Source organism: Uranotaenia lowii, chromosome 2 (assembly GCF_029784155.1).
Source record: "Uranotaenia lowii strain MFRU-FL chromosome 2, ASM2978415v1, whole genome shotgun sequence".
Taxonomy (NCBI): Eukaryota; Metazoa; Arthropoda; class Insecta; order Diptera; family Culicidae; genus Uranotaenia; species Uranotaenia lowii.
The window spans coordinates 263579400-263602019 of record NC_073692.1 but is presented as its reverse complement, the minus strand read 5'-3'; the positions used below and the strand labels follow the sequence as shown (position 1 = coordinate 263602019).

Here is a 22620-nt window from a genome sequence, read left to right as displayed (position 1 = left end):
TATATATATAGTGTGTAAATTTTTTGGCTCAGTGCGGTTGCGTACTTATTATTTATCTTTCATCCGACAGCAGCGCCTCTTACTTTAGTGAGCACAAACTCGTTCCATCAGGCAAGACTTTTTATTGTAACGGCTCAAAATCTCAAAAGCTCAGTCAGTCATTCATTTTAAATCTCTCGAAAGACCGAGTCATAAGTCGTAAAGTAAAGTGTTCCACTGTTGGTGAGCGTATTCCGTTTTGCGATAAGGTAAGTGGAAAACTGGGCGCTTATTATCAAGCTTGTTTAACACTAAGGTCTTTTTGATTTACTTGTTGCTGCAAGGCTAGTTTAATTGATTTCGATCAATTATCTAATTTCAGTATTTGATCTCAAATTTAAATGTGCTTGATTCATCCGCCATTTTGAATCTTGAAACTGTAATTTAGGTTTTCTTTTCGTTGTGTTGTAAATGGCCACCTTAACTTTTAAATAGTTTACTTCCTTGACCTTGTGCAACAGTTTGAAACAAGGCTACCGTAATTTCAATGATTAAATTAAAATTGAAAAATTTATCCTAATCGATTCCAGTTTACATCAAGATAATTCCTATCCTATACGCTTTTCGCCAGTTAGTCTAAACCCAAATTACACCAGTGAAACAATGAGTATCTCCAGCATCAACCTAAACTTGAAAAATTGCTTTCGATTGGAGGAACATAGAATCGAAAAAGAAATGATTTTTTTTCTTTGGGTTTTGGTGGCTAGGGCAAATTTGCCCAATTCGCCAAAAATGATTATTAATACGCAGTAATGTTCGTCAGGAAAATTATATAAACCTTCACAGTTCGCCAACTTCCTCGAAGTCGACAGACTTAACCTCAAATTTTGAAAGAACAGAATCACTATCTCAAAAGGGCGAATGCAAAATGCCATTTTCCCAGTTTGATATAGGTAGGGGAGATGAGGGCATAATAAGCACTACTCTTTTCTACAAAAGTACATACGTATTTTCTTAAATAAATTTTCATGAGGATTTGTTTCCTACTTCAACAGGAATCTCCTTATCATCTTTACAGAGATATTTAAAAAAAAACAGCTAGGTTCTCAAGTAACGAAAATATTATAATTTTTGAGCATCACTAAATAAACTCTTATGATCTTAAAATTACCTTGATCGCCTACATTACAGGCGCTGCAACATGATGTACACATTGTTTATCAATTTTTACCATCATGAAAATTTTGATTTTTCACGTTTATCAAATTTAAAACACGTTTTTACTTAAATTTGTTGACTCGGGGCATATAGAGCAACATTGCGAATTAAAATTGATTTATAGAGCCACAACTTGACTAGTTTACATCCGACGATTCAATAGGCTTAAGGTAAGGTATCGGAGAGGTAATTAAAAGATTCGATTTCTGTTCGAGGTGAATTTTTTCCATTTACAATTCATGATCGATTTTTTTGATCATTACATTATACAGCTAGTAGCATCATCCGCCAAACAAAGCATCAGAAACTATGTATGAGCGTGTGTGAATTGTTTGTATTCTACAAACAGACCTGGATTATTTCGTTTTTATACTCGTTATATGTTTATACTGCCCCATATAGTGGCTAGTTTTCAGCTTTTGGCAAAAAAAATAAAATGCATTTTTTAACGTTTCCATCTAGTTTTACAAGTTTCAGTCCGTTTGTAAATAGGCTTTTCAAGTGTCTGAACACGAAACAATAATGTAACCTCCATAGATATTATAGCTATTTTCTATGGTTAAATAAGCGTTTTCCTTAAGGTGACCATTATGCCCTTATTTTCCATAAATCCGACTTATTCAAAAAACAAAACCTATACAGCAAATTTATTTTGCTTCAAAGCAGCAAAATTTTGCAAGATTTTGTTCCACTGGCTTTAACCCCCATGGTAGTCATATTTATAAAACGAAATTTGTTAGTTAATTTTTCATCAGCGACATTTATTTAAATTTGTGTAACAATGGCCCTTATTCTGCGCCGCGCGTGACGTGATGATTGTCACCTCACCTCGGAGTCACCGTGAGATTTGCCACCTTATTCCCGTAGTCGATGTGGGTAAAGTGACAGAGGTTCATTCGTAGGTGAGTGACTGAGTGAGCTCATGTGTCAAACTAGCTCGGTTTGTTTTATTTTGCTCGCGTTTCCGAATTTTAAAATTAGTTTTTAAATCAACAACTGCGAATTTCGGTACGGAAAAGACCACAATCTAATTTTACGGTGTTAGCAAGTCGTCCAGGCCGGATTTGGAGCCGACATTTGCAGCGGATGAGCCGGTAAGCTGACTGATTGGAGCAGAAAAACTAACCGCAAATCAAATGCCCAAGCCGGCGGATGAGTCCACCAACCAGTCATCATGAAACCGTTAAAACGGATTTAATTTAGTTTATCCAAGTAAGTAAGATATGTGTTTTGCAGGCAGCTTCTTTAAGTATCTAAATGTGTTTTTCTTCTGTTTTTTTTAGTAAGTTATTTAGTGCCTGACTAGCCGGAAGAAAAACGTCACGCTGCTGGGGAGACCTATTAATTTAACCGTTTTTTTTTATTTTCGAATGGCAGCAGCGCTTGCCGTATTAAATTATAGTTTGTTAAATTTAGGGGTTAGAAGATCATTTGAAAAATATAAACTTATTCAATTAAAAACTTACTCCTCACTTGTTTTATCATTCAACTTTAGTTTTTCATTTTAAGGTTCAATTTTGGATTTTTGTTAAGAACTCGATCAGATTGAAAAGGAAATCTCCTTGGATTTTTTATCATCAAGATTTTTTTTTTTTTCTAAATTGATATAAAAAAAGTACGTGAATCGGTTTAATTGTTTCTTCAAATATCATACATTAGTATAGTTTAATACAGGCTTGGCAAAAGTCATCGTCATGAGGCGTGAAGCTGTGACTGTGAAGCCTCTTGGTCCGTCAAACTCAATTGACTGTTCCTTAACGACCAGTCGCTTCGTTTGCCAGTCATTCAACCCCCAGTCGTTTGAAGCTAAAAAAATTTCATAGTCAGCATTCACCAATCGCATTCGAACGAGTCGTCGACCGAACTGAAGACGAAAAGGAAACGCATTTATTATTATTGTTGCTCCTGTCAGCAAGCTCGTTTTTAGTTTTTTATTGCTATTGTTGCTCTCTGCCAGCAAGTCGTTCTATTAGTTGTACCTGCCGTCAGCAGCCGATCGAAGTGTGAACAGATTTGCCAGTCACTCTCAGGAGAAATTTTGACCATGTGTAGGAGCTTCGCCAGTCGATGATGAAGAAATGTTGATTGTTGTCGTGCTTTATCCGTCATGCGAGTAGTGAGGCTCCGTCAATTGAGAACAGTGCCAGTCGTTTGATGAAACAAAACTAGTCGGGTCAAGCGTGACGGGCGAAACTTACCATCACTGGTTTAATATTCAGAGCCTAACCATTCCACTTTACATACATTTTCGATTAAATTCCTATCTCGTCACCACCTGAAAAGGTACCGACAATTCTCACCTTAAATCGTCACCTGAATGCGACGATTCTCACCCACGGTGACTACGAGAATAGGGTAAGAACTTACAAAGTTCATCCGAAGTGACGCTCGTCACCTAAACCGACTACTGGAATAGAGTGACTTGGGTGACTCAACTATCATCACGTCACGCGCGGCGCAGAATAAGGGCCAATATTAAATAATAATATCTACCAGGCCGCTTTTCGCCAAGCATTGGATCATGCTCATCATGCTCCATCTGAAATAAAAATTATTAGTTTCTTTAATGAAATACTAAATACTTCAAACAAAAATAACTTCGAGTTTCACAAATCGATTACTGGTTTTCCAGCAATGAAGATCAATTGCTGGAAAAATCAACAAGACGGAGAATATTTGTTGGATTCCAGCAAAATATGAATTGAGATTTTTCCAGCAATTTTTTTTTTGCTGGAAATCGAGGCAAAAATTTACTGCGTATATGCTACTGGTCACACGACAAGGGCTGATGTGGTCTAGTGGATAGGCTGGCCCGAGTCTGGTAACCCAGGCATACTGGGTTCGATTCCCGGTATCAACACGAAATCTTTTTGGTTCGAATCCCATAAGTTGCCGACAGGTAATCAGATGCGTTTCATTCTATAAATAGTTATATCAAAAACATGTGGTTATATCTTATCAATATTTCAGAGGGGATGCATCTGGGGTTAATGTTAATCTGGTGAAACTATTGCAAGCTACATGATCGCTTACTATTCTTTAAACTTTAAATTTTCTTCTCCAAACTCAATGAAAAATTTATACAGGTTGCTCCAAACTATTCTAATTTTCATTTCAAGCGTCAGCTCCCCGATCTATTTAAACGCAACAAAAAAAAAAGAATCCCGTAGGTTGCCGACAGGTAAGATGTGGTTTCATTCATTATTAAAAACTATTTCATAGGGAATGCATCTGGGGTTAATCTGAAAAGACTATTGCAAGCGGAGTGGATTGCCAACCATTGTACTGCCGTTCTAAGCAAGATGGTCCCATGTGGAAAAACGTGCAAACGAGAAAAACGCGATTGAAATATCAGCTATATTTCCAACTTTTCTCTCAAACTAAAAATTCACCGACAATTTTTTCGTAGTGAACAGTTCAAGTTAATCATTTTACAATGTTTTCTGCCAAAAAAATTAGATTTCCTACGAAAAAAAACAGCGAATTAGAGCCAAAAATGCTCCGTGTGACACTTTTGCGTAGAATCAGAACGCATGCCGATGCTTTTTTTTTTTTTTTATTATTATTTCTTAACGTTTATTAGGCCTATAACTTATAAAAAGTAATTATGTGCCGAGGGTCATTTTTTATTAAACGATTTGGAAAGTGGTAAGAAAGGAAATAGGAAGTGGAAGGATATGAGGGGAAGGGGTTATTTGGGTATCTCTGGTGGTCGCACCTGCTGCATGCTCCGTGTCACGATTGATCGAGAAGATGTATTTTTTTTAACCATATCTTCAGCGAAAACTTCTCCTGTCGAAGTTGTTGGAAGAGAGGTTGGAAGGGGGGTCCGTTTCCGAGGCGGGGAATCTGCATCCAAACTGATGCCATCAGTTTGAAAAGATTGTGGTGTTGCTGGAGTGTGCGTTCTTTTCTGGTTCAAGCTCGTCTGTTGGTTTGGTGCTTCTTTTTGTTGGAGTTGTTGCTGTTGTGTTGTGTTCTGGGTAGTCTGTTGGTTCTGGCTCGTTTTTACTACATGTGCGTAGCTGGTTGAGTTGCTGCTCGTGTGTACTATTCTTCGGGCTTCGTTGATTGGAACGTTTTTATCTGTGCTGAGTTTGAGTGCTGCAGATTCTGCTGTCCAAATGGGGCACTTTCTGTCCAAGGGGGAATGACCTGGTGATTTGCAATTTCCACAAAAGGGTTCGACACGGCAGTTAGCACTTTCGTGAGTTTCAGAACAATTTTTGCAAGCCAACTGATTCTTGCAACGGCTTTTAGGGTGGCCGTACTGCAAGCATTGTCGGCATAACAGAGGCTGCGAATAGTAAATGCGCGTGCGAACTCGAAGGAGACCGAAATTTATAAATTCCGGAATGATGGTGCTGTTGATTGTAAGAATTAGCGTTGCTGTACCTATGATTCCTGCTGGGGTTTTTTTTGTTATGCGGCGAACATCGATTATTTTTTGAGGCGCTAGTTCTTCCAACAAAAGTTTGTCATCCATTCCATCAACTTCTCGACAGGTGACCACTAATTTCCGCTGGTTTAAACTAGGATGACGACCTATGACAATCGGTGTACCATCCAGTAGAGTTGATAATGTTGTCAGCTTTCTTCCTTGGTCCTTGTTCCTTATCTTGAGCACGTACCACTTCCGAGATTTTTCGTAAAAGGCGCCCTCAATTTTACCCGCAAAGTTCTCGATGGAACGTCCAATCAAGAACGGTTTTTTTGGAAGTTCTTTAGCTTTACCTTGAAGCGTTAGGTAATATAACCGACCGTGCAAATTTTGGGGATCCATCCATTCCGGAATGGTCCGGTTTGGATGGTCACCCGGTGATGGGCTCATCACCGCGCGCTGCACAACACTTTATCGAAAAAAAAATTCGCTGCCTTTTGATCGATGATCGAGAGTGGAACACGTCCGACACCGACGAAGGCTAAGAGGGAACTCTTGCCGATGCTAGTTCTACGAAAAACTGTCACACGGCTACAATTTTTCTATCATTTTAAAAGCTTGCGTAGTTTATTTTTTTCCCAAAAACATGCTAAACCGTAATTTGAGCAATACGTTCCTCTTTGTTAATAAAAATGTATAGTTGAGTATGGATCCTGTAAGTAATGCCTACCGAAAAGTGTTCAGTGAAAATTTCTCTGAATAAAACACTCAAGGCTTCTCGCTCCTCCTCTGCCCTCTATTTTAGTGTTCTTTTCAGTGAATAACATTAAATTCAATAGTTTGAACTCATCTTAAGACAATTTTTTGATAAAATTTGCATTTTTCATAGAATTTTCTCTAGTGTGACATTCTTGCGTAGAACTACCAACATAGAGACAACCACCTTGATGAAAATTTCGTTTAAGTTCAGAACAAAGTATACTTGTTTGTGTTTTTATTCGAAAGTTAACACTAAAAGAGACCGTTTCCAGCAAAAAAGTGAAAATGACCCAAAAGTCACATGGGACATTCTTGCTTAGAACGGCAGTGTAGGTCTCTGAAGGTTGGATGACTTCCCTCGACGAACCATCGGCCGTGGAAGCCCTAGAAGCAATTCGAAGGCCAAGTCACACAGTCATAGCTGGACCTGGCTGTCTTTATTAACCTTTAACAATTATTAATAAATTTTCTATAATGTTCAGGAAGATTTTGCACAAAATTGTTATTAAAAATCAATTTAAAAAGAAATTATTTTCAATTGATAAGAGCATTCTTAAAATGAAATTGTGTTGAACATGTGTTTATCAGTAAAACATGAATCGATCTTAAATTTTCTTTTAATTTTCTGTTCTATCTTAATTTCAGGAAGGTGTCAATTTTTTTCTATTTCATAAGTTAAGACAGACTGGATTAAGTTACAAGCAAAGAAAGCGAGATAACTACATAATTTTAAGGGATCATTTGATCTCACCGGAACCTCACTCTTAACTGGTGGTAAGAGCTGAAAGTAAGTATTATTCATTTTTAATGCATAGGATAACAAAACAAATTTTGTTTGAACATTTTTCAGAGTTTCGAATGACTGTTGTTTTTTTTCTGCTATTATTATTGAGTAGAATAATCGTTGTTGCTGTCAAATAAATGGTACGAAACTCTTGGTTTCTTTATTTGTAGGGTTTTGCCGTATTTGATCCGAGCTCTACTTGCGTAAAAGGTACGTGATATTTCATCTTTGTCCATTATGTTTTTCATTACCACCAACTAGCAATATGTATCTCAACTCTTCAAATACTTATGCCTGTGAGTTCAACTTGCTAACCAATTAACCTATTATATTACCTTTCATTTTGTAGACTACCGAAGTTTGATAGGTTATGTATGAATTAGATTATGTTAAATGGAAATATTTTTATTCTTAACTACAATAACAAGATAGTAGTTTCCAGTTTTTTTTTTTTTTTATTTTTATTCTCAAAGTATCTATGGCCCTCATTTTGCTCTGCGCATAAGGTCGACAGTCGGGTCTCTAGTTATCTCATTCCGATAATCGTTGTAAATGAAGGCATAGGTTGATTGCCAAAGTTCATCCGAAGAGACTTCCTCAGCTAAAGCGATTCCTGCAATCGAGTGACTCGGGTTACTCAACTATCGTCAGCTTACGTGCGGCGCAGAATAAAGGTCTATATATTATGTACACCATTAGTTCATGACAATTTCTCGTTAAAATTTGTAACATAACAACGATACATTCTTTAAATGAGCAATTACATGCTCGGTAGGAATGCTAAATTATGAATTCGCTTATGATGTTTTTCTAGGTGATTTTTCGATCATGGCAGACAACGAGAAAGCTACTAAGTATGAAGAAGTCTGGAGTCGGGTGAAAACTTATATTCCATTTCTGCAAGAGCTCATCAATTTTCATAAAAATGAAATAACAGGACGTCCCCAAACTCTTGAAAAAATCACAACTATATATGATTTGCTCAAAAATCAACGGTACATTAAATGAATTTTACACTATTTCCAATTTAATTAAACAACGTTACTTTTCAGGCTTAATTACACTTCTTTATGCAAATGCGAAGGTGTATTAATTAAGTTGTATGAAACGGTAAGTTTTTAATGATTTATTCTATTTTTGCCTCTTTAGGCTCTCAGTTTTTTTTCAATTCATGTTTAAATTAGCTAGAAGGAAATTATAACAGTTAAACTTGCAGAGCAATTCAAGTTGTTTTTTCACTCTCATGAGTTAGTTTCATAGGAAACAAGGAAATAAAAAAAGTAAAATGTGAAATACTTTCTAAACATTCATAAGTAAGCGCAAAAATACTGCTAGCAGCTGCTTGTTCGTTTTTAAAAGTGGTTGGGTGTTCGATTTCCGGTATCGGAAAGAAAACCTTTGGGTTCGAATTCCATAAATTGCCGACAGGCAAGAAGTGTGTTCCATTGTATACTATATCTATGTAATAAAAGTTTTAGGGGAATGCATCTGGGGTTAATCTGAAGAGACTATTGCAAGCGGAGTGGATTGCCAACCATTGTAAAGGTCTCTGATGATTGGATGCCTTTCCTCGACGAACCATCGACCATGAAGGCCCTAGAAGTAATTCGAAGGCTAAGCCACACAGACATAGGCTGGACCTTGCTACCTATGGGGGAACCATACATGCATACATACTTCCAAATAAGAAGGGTCCTTATTCCGTGCCGCGCGTATTGTGAAAATAGTCAAGTCACTTTATTACCGTTACGAAACTCTAGGCACCTTATTCCGATTGTCGGTGTAGGTGAAGGCTCATTCCCCTTATTTTTATCCGAAGTGACGTTCCTCACCTAAAGCGACTCCTGGAATCGAGTGACTCGGGTTACTCGACTATTATGACCTCACGCGCGGCGCAGAATAAAAGCGAAGAAAACGAAAACGGTGCGGACACGAATATTCTAAGCTTTTAAAACTGCGTTGTTCACTCACTTGCAATTACATTTTTTTTACAGAATCTTATGAAAAAAAAGAAAAGAATTGTTATCACCCCGCCGGTAGCTAAACAATCAGAAGTTGAAACACCTGCTTCTCCGAAAGATCAAGCAGATCCATCTAAACTTCCTGAAAAAGAAATATTATGCAAGCGAGATCCAACAAGAACGTCTTTTGAAGTGGGCGAATGGTCAAACAGTATTGAAGATAGGAGAGGTCAGCCAACGTTGGATGAAATACAGCGATTGGATACCATAAAGCCTAAATCAGATGAATCTTTGTCGGATGCAGATAGTAACCCTTTAGATGAAATGAAAATTACTTCCAAATCCGCTCAAACGCTAACCAACAAAAATGGAAATGATTCGCCCGTTAAGCACTTGCAAGCTTCTTCAGCCTCGTCAAACAATGATGCATTAAATAAGGAACAAAATGTTACATTCTCAACACAACCTTATGGTGAAGGGCATTGGAATACGGATCAAGATTCTAGTTTACCCCATGTAGTGAACAAGGCCTTTCTTCAAAACACTGAAAGTGAATCACAACAGAAGCCTCCACCTCCTCATAGTGGACGATGTTACGATGATTTGATATTGACCGACGATCGTATGGACATTTCTCCTGATATACGTTCGCCACCAATTCAAATTCCTCACATAAAAGATCCTCGTCTACGCAAAGCTGCTTCTAACGTTGAAAGAGTTCAATTTCTTATGAATCAAAAAATACCGGAGAAGTATAATCAAGCCGTTCCGCAAGCTAAAGTAAATGATCCACGATTAAATCGCCTAACAATTCCTCCATATGGCGGATCAATACCTAACGGATTACCAAGATGCTTGGCTCCTAATCCATACCTACCACTGGATATCCCCAAAAGAGAGCCTCCCAAGCGTCGTCGGAGCATATGTGTAAATCAGGTTATCATCCAAGAAATTCCACCTGAACCACATCTTCCCGTCAAACCGTTCCCATCGAGACGCCAGAGTGTTTTTGAATTCAGTAATCCATATGATAAATCGCCTATGTTCCAAAACAAACCATTTTTTGCATCCCAATATTCGTTCAAAGCACCAACCATTTCATCAATACCGAAGGTTCATCCTCAGTCCACAGAACAACCTTCCGTTGTTGAGCGAGATTCTAGAAAGAAAAAATTACCACCACGAATAGAACACATGCAACAATCGTGCAATACACTGCCATACGAAAAACCAGTGACAGGTTTCAGTAAACCTCCCTTAACGTACCTCGAACATCGTTTGCTGAAAGAGAAACAGCTACAGAATGTAAAACAAGAACCTAGTGTTGTAGAAAAATCGGAAGAGCCTGATATTATGCTAGGTATGGTTCCTAACAAAACCCGAGTAGCTGCTAGGGCATATGCTAAACCAGTAAAATCTGTTTTAAACAAAGAACGTCAATCCGCCTCGTCACCAAAACCTAAAATCACAACTCCAGAATCAAAATCAGTGTATAAGCAACCGCACAATAAAAGAACAGACATGAAACTTATCTGTGCTGACAAACAAGATCAACATGCTTCATCGTTGAAACAAAAGGATCTCTTCGGTGAACAACTTTCGCAATTTGATAAAATATGTCGTATTGGTGATATTTCGAAGAAATCAATTGGTGGAACGATTGGAAGTTTTAAAATACCAAAACTGAATCGTGCAGAAGAGACGTCGATAGAAGAGAAGTCTAAGAAATCAAAGTACTGCACATCTTCCAAAGACATTTCGCATTCCAGTCGTAGTAATTCCAAAACTGCATTCCTAGAAGAGGCTAGTGAATATCGTACTCCCACTCATCATAAAAATGGCAAACCAGAGCAAAACAGAAAAAGAAGATGTTCTGTTGCTGTTTCTCAAGAATTTGAAGAATCATTGGAAAGAGAAAATCGGCCGCAAAAGCTTATAAAACGCAACAGAATCATTTGGAACGATCAGGTTGTTCGTTCGGCATCAACGAAAGACAATACAAATTGTGATAAATTATTAAAAAACTTCGAAAAAGAAAGAGGTAAAATTCCAATAGCAAAATTGGTACAAAGTACAACTGTTGCTAAAATGAATACCGAGGACAATGTCGTTTCTAGTACCACAAATGAATCCAAGGTATCTACACAAAAGCGTGGGTGCAAGGACAAGAAAAGTGTTCCAACTCCGAGGGAAAATTATACCACTGATGATGCTTTGGCTGTTAAGCGACGCTATAATTCCGAAAATAGTGCCAAAACTATTTTGCTAAAAGATTCCGGAATAAAAACTGATGATGTTCAACATAACAAAAAAGCTAATGATTCTACTCCTGGCACTCAGAAAAAAGCTCAACTGCTGGCCATGTTGAGCAAAATCCTTGACAAAAAGAAGGTAAAGAAAATACAAGACATCATTGAAAGCCCTAGTGATAAATCGATAACAAGTGACCAGGAAATCGAAAAAGAACAAGAGACTAGGGTTAGCAGAGAACGTATATCATCGATGTGTATCAGTTCGACGGCAGAGTCTATACCAAAGGATAAGTCAAGCGGAAGAGCACGAAAATCAGAATTAGATAAACTCAATGCAGATATCAATGAAATGTATATGCGAGATGACGTGCTAAAAGCGACTGGAAGAAGACGTTGTGCACAAAAATCAGAAGAGTTGACATTGACATTAGCCAGACGAGACTTGAAGTCACCCGGGCCAGCAAAAACACACGTGAAAATGTGTAAAAAAACAAATATAGCTCCAAAAATAAAGAATTTAAAAGTTTTTGTGAAGAAAATAAATATTTCGAAACTTCAGCCTATTAACCGCAAAAGGAAAATAAGTGAAGAAACCAAGAATGATGTATCGACATTTCCAATTGGCGAAGCATCTTTTTCTCCAAAGTCAAAAAAAACACGGTCCGGTTCATGCACATCTGTTAACGATAGAAACTACATTACTCAAACAGTGGATTCTCAACTTGAAATATTTATTACCAAAAAAACAACGAAGAATATAGATCGTGAGCTTCACTGCAGAAATCCGAAAACTAGAGAATGTACACTGTGTTCATACAGTGCACTAAGTTTAGACACGATTGTGCAACATTACGTTCGTGCTCATCCATTGCATGAAGTCTTCACCAGTCGATTTACTAACACCATAGCAAACCAAATAAAAAAAGATCCAATGAAAATAACCGGAAACCTAAATGATAAGAAAATTTTGACCAAGTGTCTTTTTTGTCAAGAGACATTTACAAAAAAGCGGTACGATTGGAAACTTCATTTAGCGAGTCATACAGGAGAATATCGATACAAATGCATCAATTGTACTAACAAAACATTAGCTCCAAGCACGTATGGTCATGATAAAGATTGTGCAAAACCTGCTTTAGAAATCGCAAACGAGTTTCCATTTCTTGAAAATCATTTGTTGGGATACATGTGTAAGTTATGTAACTATGTACAACTTTCTCGTGATCGGATTGATCATCATTTGAAGGAACAACATGGAAGGCTGAAGACCGGGAAAGGCATACTAAAGTTTAGCATCCTGAATTACTATTTATCTCGAACTGTGAAAAAAGATATTGAATCCGATGTGTCAATGCCAGAACTGACTCCACAAACATCTGAAAAACCAATCAATGTATCAGACTTTATTGCCACGGATAGCAGATTAGAATGTGGAACTCTAACTGTTTTGAGTAACAGTAGTTTTGTTTCAACCTCAGAACCTTCGATTCTAGATAATCTCCAAAACGGTCCTGACAAAACAGCACAGGCAAGTTTAGAAAAGAAAGATGTCAGTTGCCCAAACTTAGCACCATATCATAGCACAGTTTTCTTCCCTAACGAAGACGAGGAGTGGGAAGATATAGAATCTCCACAGAAACAGCCGTCAAATGCATCACCCAAATCAATTGAGAAGGTTGAACAATGTTTAAGGGAAAATAGCTTTGATATTTGCATGCCGATTCCATTAGCAGTGAAAAAAGAAGAGACAGATGTTTTCGAAGGCAAGCAAGTTGTATCAAATATTGGCTTCAACAGAACAGCAGATGTGATTTGGTACTTGTGTTTGATTCTCGATTGCAAGTACTCTACAAGAAATAGAATCGAAATATATGAGCATGTCGACCAGGAACATCAGCTTAATACTTGGGATGGTTTTTGTTATTTATGTACTGCACAAATAACAGATGATGTGTCTAATGAGCTTACAAAAGAAATCAATCATATGGCGGATGTACATATCGAAGATCGTTCAGCTGTAAATGAGTTCCATGGTTTATTAAATAATGTCACGCGTGAAAACCCTTTGGATGCAGCAAGAAATGAAAAGCCGATTTCCAGTGGAAATTTATCCTTCGGATTAATTCCGAGCAATGCATATGACGTTCCTATTCATCTTAAACCTTGGACCACTAACAAAACATTCAAATCTAGAGAACATTGTTGCAATATGTTGGATGAAAAAAGTCTGTATTGTTTCTTCAAATGCATGGGCACTAGATGCAGTTTCACCACCACTCTGCAATTCTTGATGGAAGAGCACATGAAAAATCACGAAGTGGCTGATAATATTCAACCAGATAAAACATCAAAAAGTTGGCTAGAGTGTTCTTACTGTGAGTTCGTTGCCACAGATAGTGGCCTCAATTTGGTCGACCATCTTAGACATTCTCATGCCCAAAGTTCGTATCAGTGCAGATATTGTTTTTATCGCAGTAGAAATTCGTACAATGTAGTATTGCATCAACAGTTGTACCATTCTGGAAAGAAAATTGAAATACTCCTCATTGGATCGAAAGAACAAGCATTTACGGCTTCAGACCATCACATTCTTAATAGGCGTCGTATGGAAAATATTCTACCGCTCATTTGTACAGGTAAATTCATGCTAATAATTTTATATTCAATCTATAAAACCACTAAAATCATTGCCTGAAAGCACTGTAATACTTCTCACAGAAACACATATGAATTGCTCAAGGTTAAAAAAAGGAATTTACGTCCCCTTTCAAAAGGAGCGCCCTGATTACCGATTAATGACCAATAATAACATTGGATTAAAAATTTAAAAAAGATTTAAAACATTTGTAAAGTATTGATTTTGATTTCTTTATTTTAGTTTGTGAAGAAGAATTCTTCGTGCTGGATGCCTATATGACACACTTGAAAATTGAACATCGTGAATTAACATGCGTTGCTTGCCAGTGCTGCCGAAAGCCAATACAAATTCAAAAAATGCCAAGACACCTCTTACTCCATAATATCGGCATTTATGAATGTCTCTATTGTCAGTTTGGCAGTAATACTTTTGAGTCATTGAAGATTCACGTTTGCAACAAGCATCCAATGGAACCTTTTTATTGTTGTATCAGGTTCAACAAAGGTCCTGAAAAGGTAAATAAGAATTCAATAAAGGGAAGTTTGACATTTGACGATCAATCATAATTGGCTATACAGTTTGCAGTAACCGATGCTTTTTATGAAAATATTCTTTGATCTGTTTATGAGGGGGACGGAAAACTACGCTTTTAATCCTCCACTGCATACGAGCCCCACATATGTCGTCAATTTTTTTTTTAATTTTTAGCTTGTAGAAAAAATCAAACAATTTTAATGCATCAAAATATCAATTAGCAATTATTAAACCTGAATAGAAATTACGGATGAATATGCATATGTCAAAAGTTGGGTAAAAGTTTTCGTTTTCACTCCATCGCCAACAGAGCAAAAAAGTTTTGTGTAATGTCATACGTGACATGTCATACTTTCCCAAAACTACAATAATATCTCAATATTAACTTTTTATTTTTTTATTTTAGAAAAAACATGCCATTCTTAAATCGCTCTCCGAAAAATGTATCGAAGGAAATTTTATAAAGCGATGTACATTTACCTCAAATGAACTCAATTACAAATCACCAGATATCAAGTCTAATCCCAATGTTAGATCGAAAACAACTATGATTCCTGTAGGGTTGTCAAATTGTGATGGTGATACAAATATTGTGCAGGATATAAATTCTATCAATAGTTCACATAACATTACACACCCTGTCAGGCACAATTCTGAAGCGGCTGATATTATTCAAGTACCAACTATATCAAACATAATTGAATGTTCTGAATTGATGCAGTTCAACTCCAATCCCTTAATTGCACCAGGACAAGACATTTATCGAAAGGCGATCGCGACGCCTAGCTCTAATGTTCCGGTCATAAAGCTAACGAGCGACGTAATACATGCTCAATCTAGCTCGGTTCTGTCCATCATTGGCACGGCAAGAAGCGGAATAAGTGATTCGATCACAATTCCACCCATATCTCCCTTGGTAAGACCTCAAACAATCGTAAGTTCTACTCAGAGCTTTCCCATAATAACAAACGTCTGCAGCTTACCACCTTCGACTTCCAAGCATGTACAATGTGTCTCCGAAAATGAAGCATTGATACAAGAAGCAGAACGCATTGCAATGGAAATGATCAAAGATACAGGTTTACCGCGTAACGTTATATACAAGTGTGTTTTTAAAGATTGTGATGCAGTGCTTTCCGATAGCTACGGAATGCAAAACCATCTTATGTTTACGCACGTGTTATCAACTCAGTATAATTGTGTTCATTGTAAGACAAAAACGTCCTTTCCTAGTGTTCTTACATTTATGCAGCATTTGAAGACTCACGAGCCGCAACGGATTTTTTGTTTTGTATGTGACTATAAAGGATCATTCCCACCCGATGTTATCATGCATGTCAAAGAAGTGCACAAAACAAACAAACCTACTATTCTATTTCTAAACCCGAAGAAAAATGACCCGAATAGTGACATCATCGTATTTGCGCCTGGCCAACCGACCGAAGCTGAACGAAAAGCATATTATCAAAAGTTGATCGATCTGTACAATCACAAGCTACCAGAAGCTCTTCTTATCCAGCAAAAGACACAGTTTTCACCAGAAGAGTGCGAGATGCTACCCAAGCAAGCTATTTTCAGCAAGTTGGTTTACTGCAACAAGTGTCACTACGGAACGAAAGTTCGTTTGAACATGTACCGACATTTGAAAGGGCATTTGAATGATATTCCCGTAGCAAATGTTGATCCTAAAAATCCCGTATTTTGTTGGGAGCATTTTGATCACATGAAAGATTCTGCAACTAGCCCACAGAAAAATGATACACTTAATTCATCGCTATGTTTTGTTCATGAAAACCAACGTTACCTATGTGGCGTTTGTCGCTTCTTGGCTTTTGACGAATGCTTGTTCCAGAGTCATCTTAACACTTGGCACCGTACTACCGTTAAATATAAATGCCCACATTGCCCGGTTATTCATGTTTTCTCGTCTGGCAAGTTTGATGCATCGAAAATCGGGGATCACCTGAAGCTACACGGCAGACAACTATATCGTTGTAGTATATGCAATATTTTTTTGGACAACAAAAACAATATGAAACACCATGTTCACACAAATCACAGTCACATGAGTGAGGCGTCCATTTGTGTTGTTCGTAATCTCAGCGAAGAAAATATGGAATTCAAATGGAAATGCGATATCTGCGAATTTCAATGCGTTTCGATTCACGATATAAAAACCCACATGATAAATGTGCACAAACTGATGACGAGATACCGATGCGCAAAATGCTTTTTTGGAGCCTCCAACAAAGATCTGTTCTTCAGTCATTTCGAAGAAAAACATCCTGGAAGTGAGATAGGTATAGTTCCATTGTATAAAGCAATCAACGGTAATAACAGCAGAATTGATACAACTCTAGTTTCGCGGCCAGAAACTGTTCGAGCTAAAAGTGTTCGATGCGTAGAAATCGAAGAAGGCAATGACACAAATGTTGGGATTAAATCAGTTATAATGAGTGAGATAGGAGACTCCCAAAAACCTGGTCCCAGCAGGCATCCACTCAGCACACCAACAGTTGCTTTGCCGAAACCTGTTCAATCTCGTTTTGATTATTTTTTTAAATATGCGTGCTTCTACTGTACTTTAAAAACTGATACCATCAGTGAGTTGAAAGAACACTGGAGAACAACCCATACCGTTAGCAATTTGCCTAGCCCGGAAAAACCATTCCTATTTAAAACCTCAAAAATTATTCTTTGTTTTTACTGTCGAATAAGAGCTGTTATGCCTCAAATGAAAACCCATGTTGCACAATGTCATCCTAATATGCAACCAATTTATCTGGACTTTCGTAATCCCAACCAATGTGCAGAGTGCGATTATTGCACGAATCAAAAGCAGGAGATGATACTACATTACTCTGAACACCATCAACATGAGAGTGAATACGCCAAAGGATGGATCAGTTATCTCAACGATAATATACTTAATAAGATTTTAGAATTCGAGTCCACTATATTCCGCTGCGCAGAATATACATGTGACTTCACGACCGACAGTAGTTCAGATTTTGTTCCTCATTATACCATCTTTCACTCTGGCCAACATTTGAAATTCAACAAGGAAACAAAGAGCAACAAAGAAATAAAGTTCCACTGCTCGTTCAACAATTGTAAGACCAGTTTCACTGAAGCGCGAAACGTAGCAAATCACTTAATGATCCATGTTCCGATGTTCAAGTGCTGTTGTGATCCATCATGTAATATCAGTTGCAGATCATTTGCAATGCTAGTTCAGCACTACAGAGCGAATCACTCGAACCAGGACCTTAAATACGCATTGAAAACTCCAAATGAATACCATACAGTGCTACGGATGATTTCCATCCAATTTTGGAATGGATTCGTTATGACGCTAGAGGACGCTCTTCTAGCCAACAATCGCTTCGGTGTAAACAGTGAAATCTCAAAATACGTTAATGATATTTGCTATGAATCTGTAGCAGAGACAAATTTGTACTAAAGAGGTTGTTCATATTAGAAGCATCAATTGAGAATTGGTGACATAAAAGCCATACGTATCTGGTTTAGCTAAAAAATACATACCCATCCACTCTTATTGAATTTTTAATACATAATTTGTCTTCAGTTAGTTTTAACAATACCAGAACCATCAGATATAGCGCTTTATTGTCAAAAGATAGAAAAAAAGAGGAAATGAACTAAAAATTTCGAGAGCTATAGATTGATTATATACCTATGTTTCACATTTCAAGAGAATCTGTTAGTTTTAAGATTAGGTCGAATACGTCATCTTTAGTTCAATTATATAGTAATTTGCTTATACTTTGTTAAGCTAGGTTTCTAGTGACAATGGTGTCGATAATTGAATTCTATTGAAATGTGGATACTATGATGCGAAATTTAGGCCGGAACAAATATCAAATTCTTATGCCTGCAAATGTAAGTTGATAAGTTTGATATCAAAAAGCATCAAATACAATAAAATTTAAAAGTAAATTTTAAATCCTTTTTCTGTTAATATATTTCTATTAAGGTACACCGGGGTAAGTGTGGACGGTGGCTATTAAAACAATACTGTGCACTATTTTCTCAAACTTTTAATGCCGAATGTTCGATTTACTTGTAATCTACCCAATAACTATGAAAAAGATACGAATCAGACAATAACTGATGTTTACAGCGACTTTTTTGGAATTTTCTATTTTCAATTACGATGTCGAGTTGGAGTGCATCTTTTTCTATTGCAAATTTCTCGTAAACTAGCTGGCTCTCGATGAAAAACTCTACATTGAAACAATCCTTACATTCCAAACAACCAGTTAGGACAAGAAACGGCGGTTAAAAATGAAGAAAAAAGAGTTTATTTACAAAAAACTAAAAATTTTGTCTCCAACCCCTGCCTGGGGTAAGTATGGACGGCTTTAAAAAGACTTGATGTTTACACATTTTTTCAAATTTTCTGTCCTTCATCCTTCATGAATTGCATTATTTAGCTAACTTTAGCATTCGGATCATGCAAAGTTGGGTAAAGTACTTGTTTGTTCTGTGTTTTTGATAAAATCGGATCTCGTGTGTTGCAACATAAATTACACACAATAATTATTGAAAGATGCCTTACTAATAGTATCATGAACTTTTTTTCAAAATTTTGGACAGTTCGAGCAAAAAAATAACGTATTCAACCAAGAAAACACAATTATTTTGATAATTTCCTGAGAAATCAAAGGGAAAATCTACCGTCCACACTTACCCCATAAAGCGGGGTAAGTGAAGCCACCAGCAGTCCATTAAAATTTACGCGATAACTTTTCTCGCTTTGCTTCTATTGAGCTCATCTCTTCAGCGTTTGTAAACAACATGTTCTGCATCACATTGAATGTAATTTTAAGAAAATTTCTCCTTTGCTGATTTTTTAAAGTTTAACTATACGAAAAACCGTCCACACTTACTCCAGAGTACCTTATATGTTTCCAGGGGCGGTTCTTATCTAAAGTAAATTGTTTGTAGAAAAGCCTCGTAACGGCTAAAGGAAAGAATGAAATTGAAATTTCTCTTTATTCATCTCACTCCAACAAATTTCATTTTCGAGGAATTCTCTTTGATCCCTCGAATGAAAGTGAATCCGCTCATATTCACTGCTCGGGTGAAAGAAAGAAATTCAATAGTCAGCAGAAGAGAATTTCAATGAGGTTTTGACTTACTTTACTTAATGATCCCGCGCCGATCCTCCGGTGCATAGGCCCAGTCAAGATTCTATGATGCTTTGAACTGCCCGCAATCAAACAAAAAGACGATGCTAGCGAGCGTCGGAGGGGGTGGAGGTGCGGTGTTGGTTTGGTTTTGTATTCGGGTTATTTTCGTTCGAGTTAAGAAGTCTGGTGAAACACCAGAATACCTATGCATACACGCAGAAAAAAGATTTTTTATTTCAAAGGAAAGTGCCGCAAAAACAAAGGATTTTTTCCTTTGATTTTGGGATAAATAAAAATTCCATTGGTTCAAGGACATTTTCCTTTGTTTCAAAGAATTTTTCTTTTGAAAAATCTTTGAGTCAAAATCTTAATGCTTTGAAACAAAAAACAGTTTCATTTGATGCAAAGTTGTTTTCGTTTGCTACAATGTAATTAAGATTTAGATTTAAAAGGATTGGCTCATTGAAATATTTTCCTTTTATTCCAATTGGAAAAAATATTTTCTGTTGTTCAGAAGTTCCAATTAGGAATTTTGAACAATAAAAAGAAACAATTTACATCTTAAATTCATTTTTATTACAAACTTAACACAAACACTGGTTCACTATAATGGAATTAACCGGTCCTAAATTTTGGCCTGAGGGCATTCTTCTTGGACCGCTCAATAAACTTCCGGAAGCAACTCCGGTCATCCAACTGGTGATTGCCGCTGAAGATCGGCCCGAAGATAATCAGACCGCTGGATTTTGGGCGGAATCAGCCGTGGTCCTGTAACAATGCAAAAGTTTATATAAAATCTTAAATATTCACTTTTTGACTAATGGATTAACACGCACTTACCATGGTATGCATTCCTCATCCTGAATCCTCCTAAATAGCTATCTCTGATTCACTAGTTTTGATTTTCAACACGACCGGCGAAACTTAATTCGAAATTCGGTACTTGCTCAATCCAAATTATCTTCTAAGTTTGAAGTTTTAACTTAAAGAAATTATTCCTTTCTGTTGAAAACATTTTTCTTTGGTTGAAAGAAAATTTACTTTGTTTTAAAAGACATATGCAATTGAAAAAATGTCTTTTGAATCAAAAAATTTGTTTAAAATCAAATTCCAAAATTATTCGGTTCAAAAAATTAATTCTTTCTTTCAAAAATTATTCATTTGAATCAGAACGAGAATTCATTGATTCAAAGAAAACAGGAGTTTGATTAAAAAAACTGAGTGTTTTGAATCAAAGTCAGTTTTGTTTTGTTTCAAAATCCAAGTTTTCTCTGCGTGTACAAGCGAGATTTCTAGTACAATGTTTTTTGGCCTCGCGTCGCGTCGTCAGGACTCAGGAAACTTGTGTCAAAGGAATGTGTGTGAATTGGTCGGTTTTCGGCCCGATTCACAGGTTGAACGGACCAGAACCCGACCAATTTTTCGATCAGGGGAATAACATACATGGCTGCGTACTGATAAATGAAGCATTTTTGCAATGTTAGCGCCATTAGTGTCAGACATTGAAATTATTTCTTCTACCTTTTTCATTTCATCGGGTAACATCGACATATTTTCAGAAAGCTTCGAAACGCGAAGCTGTCACTCCGCTGTAAAAGTTAGTCCAGAAAATTTATTACATTAGTGTATAATTTAATTTTGTCTCGCCATTCAGGTAAGTTTTACTCGGTTGTTTACTCCCTTGTTCTTCTGAAGAGATCTGAAATTAAACTATGAAATCGTTATTTCATGTTTGGCTAAGTGGATTTGGTCAACTTGAGTGCCTTTCAGACGCTTGTCTGCGTGAAAAATTTTTGATTTCAAATCATGGTTTACATCAGGTACCGTCAAGTTGTCAAGTCAAAATTGTTTTTTTAAGCGATTTGAAACCATCTCGATTGGAATTACACATATTTTTTCCACCAATGAAGTCGAGTCACAATGAAAATCGAAAAAACCCAAACTTGTGAACTCCCACCCCCAAACATGAGTTAAATATTGGTCCTTAGGCTGATGTCATGCTGAAGCAACTAGCAACGCGACCTACAACGCAACGTTCACACGACTAACCAGCTCTCATTTGATCTCCATGGAAATCGCGCAGACCTGTCATACTGGTCGCTTTGTGTAGCGCGACCAATCTGATGCCAATGTGTTTAGTAGCGCGACTAGTAGGAAATCCAATAGGAACATTGTTTTTTCTCGATTTGAAGCAGTGATTCCGGGTTTTAAGCACAATAGTACGAAGATCTGTCCGAACTTGTGATAATAAACTAAAAACTATCTTAATCGGCGAGAAAATTTTCATGAATTCTTAGTTCCGGCAAAAAAAAACAAGGAATTTTGTCGGTTCAAATTTCGGCATTTTTGCAATCCGGGTCGTGATTTGATGAGTTTTTGATGGCTCCGGAAAGAAAGGAGACGATTCAAAGCATTATCAGATGTAGAGAAGGGATGATTTGTAGGGAATTTCAAAGTGACAGGTCGCGCCAGCATGACATACCAATGCAATGCAACGCAATCTTATTGGAACGTTGCGTTGCGTTGCGTTGCTAGTTGCTTCAGCATGACATCAGCCTTATTCTGCGCTGCGCGTAAGTTGACGATAGTTAAGTCAACTTAGGCCGATGACATAGTGAATACGATGCGATGCGATGCGGTGAATGCGATTCAATGCGGTGAACTACATTTGATGAAAATGTATGTGAATCGCTTAAACCTGACATACTCAACGCGGCGAAGCAGATGTCAATTTGTTCCGCCGCTCGAGTTCGCATGGGCTGCGTCCGTAAATTTTCCGCCAATAGTCCTATTTGCCGCTGATAGTGTTGGTGATATTATGCTGGTTGTTTCACCAACACTTTTTAGTTTTGGGACAATCAACCTCAAAAACGACCATGTTTGTCGACCGGCTGTCCTTTTTTTGTACCGAGAGTTTTGGAGGTTAATTGTCCCGTCTCATCTGTACACGCTCAGCAA

At 37.2% G+C, this 22620-nt stretch overlaps 3 protein-coding genes across 4 annotated transcripts in view; 2 read left to right on the top strand and 1 right to left on the bottom strand.

The window, feature by feature from the left end:
• The window catches only part of LOC129743900 (uncharacterized), a 75378-nt gene that overhangs the window by 24300 nt on the left and 28458 nt on the right, over nt 1-22620 (top strand). Inside the window, exon 1 of one of the 2 annotated variants that reach the window (XM_055736138.1) lies at nt 21229-21316. The exons of the other annotated variant lie outside the window; for it this stretch is intronic. The gene's annotated coding sequence lies outside the window, so the exon portion shown is untranslated. Of the gene's footprint in view, nt 1-21228; nt 21317-22620 lie in introns of those variants that run through there. 2 annotated transcript variants of the gene reach the window in all.
• On the top strand, nt 45-18473 carry LOC129743901 (uncharacterized). Its single transcript, XM_055736142.1, has 7 exons — nt 45-248; nt 7292-7331; nt 7936-8116; nt 8174-8231; nt 9116-13970; nt 14213-14487; nt 14913-18473. The coding sequence occupies exons 3-7, from the start codon at nt 7950-7952 to the stop codon at nt 17967-17969; spliced, it is 8412 nt and encodes a 2803-aa protein (XP_055592117.1). The 5' UTR covers nt 45-248; nt 7292-7331; nt 7936-7949; the 3' UTR covers nt 17970-18473.
• On the bottom strand, nt 4889-6028 carry LOC129742597 (uncharacterized). Its single transcript, XM_055734517.1, has one exon. It carries the CDS (start codon nt 6026-6028, stop codon nt 4889-4891), a length of 1140 nt encoding a protein of 379 aa, XP_055590492.1.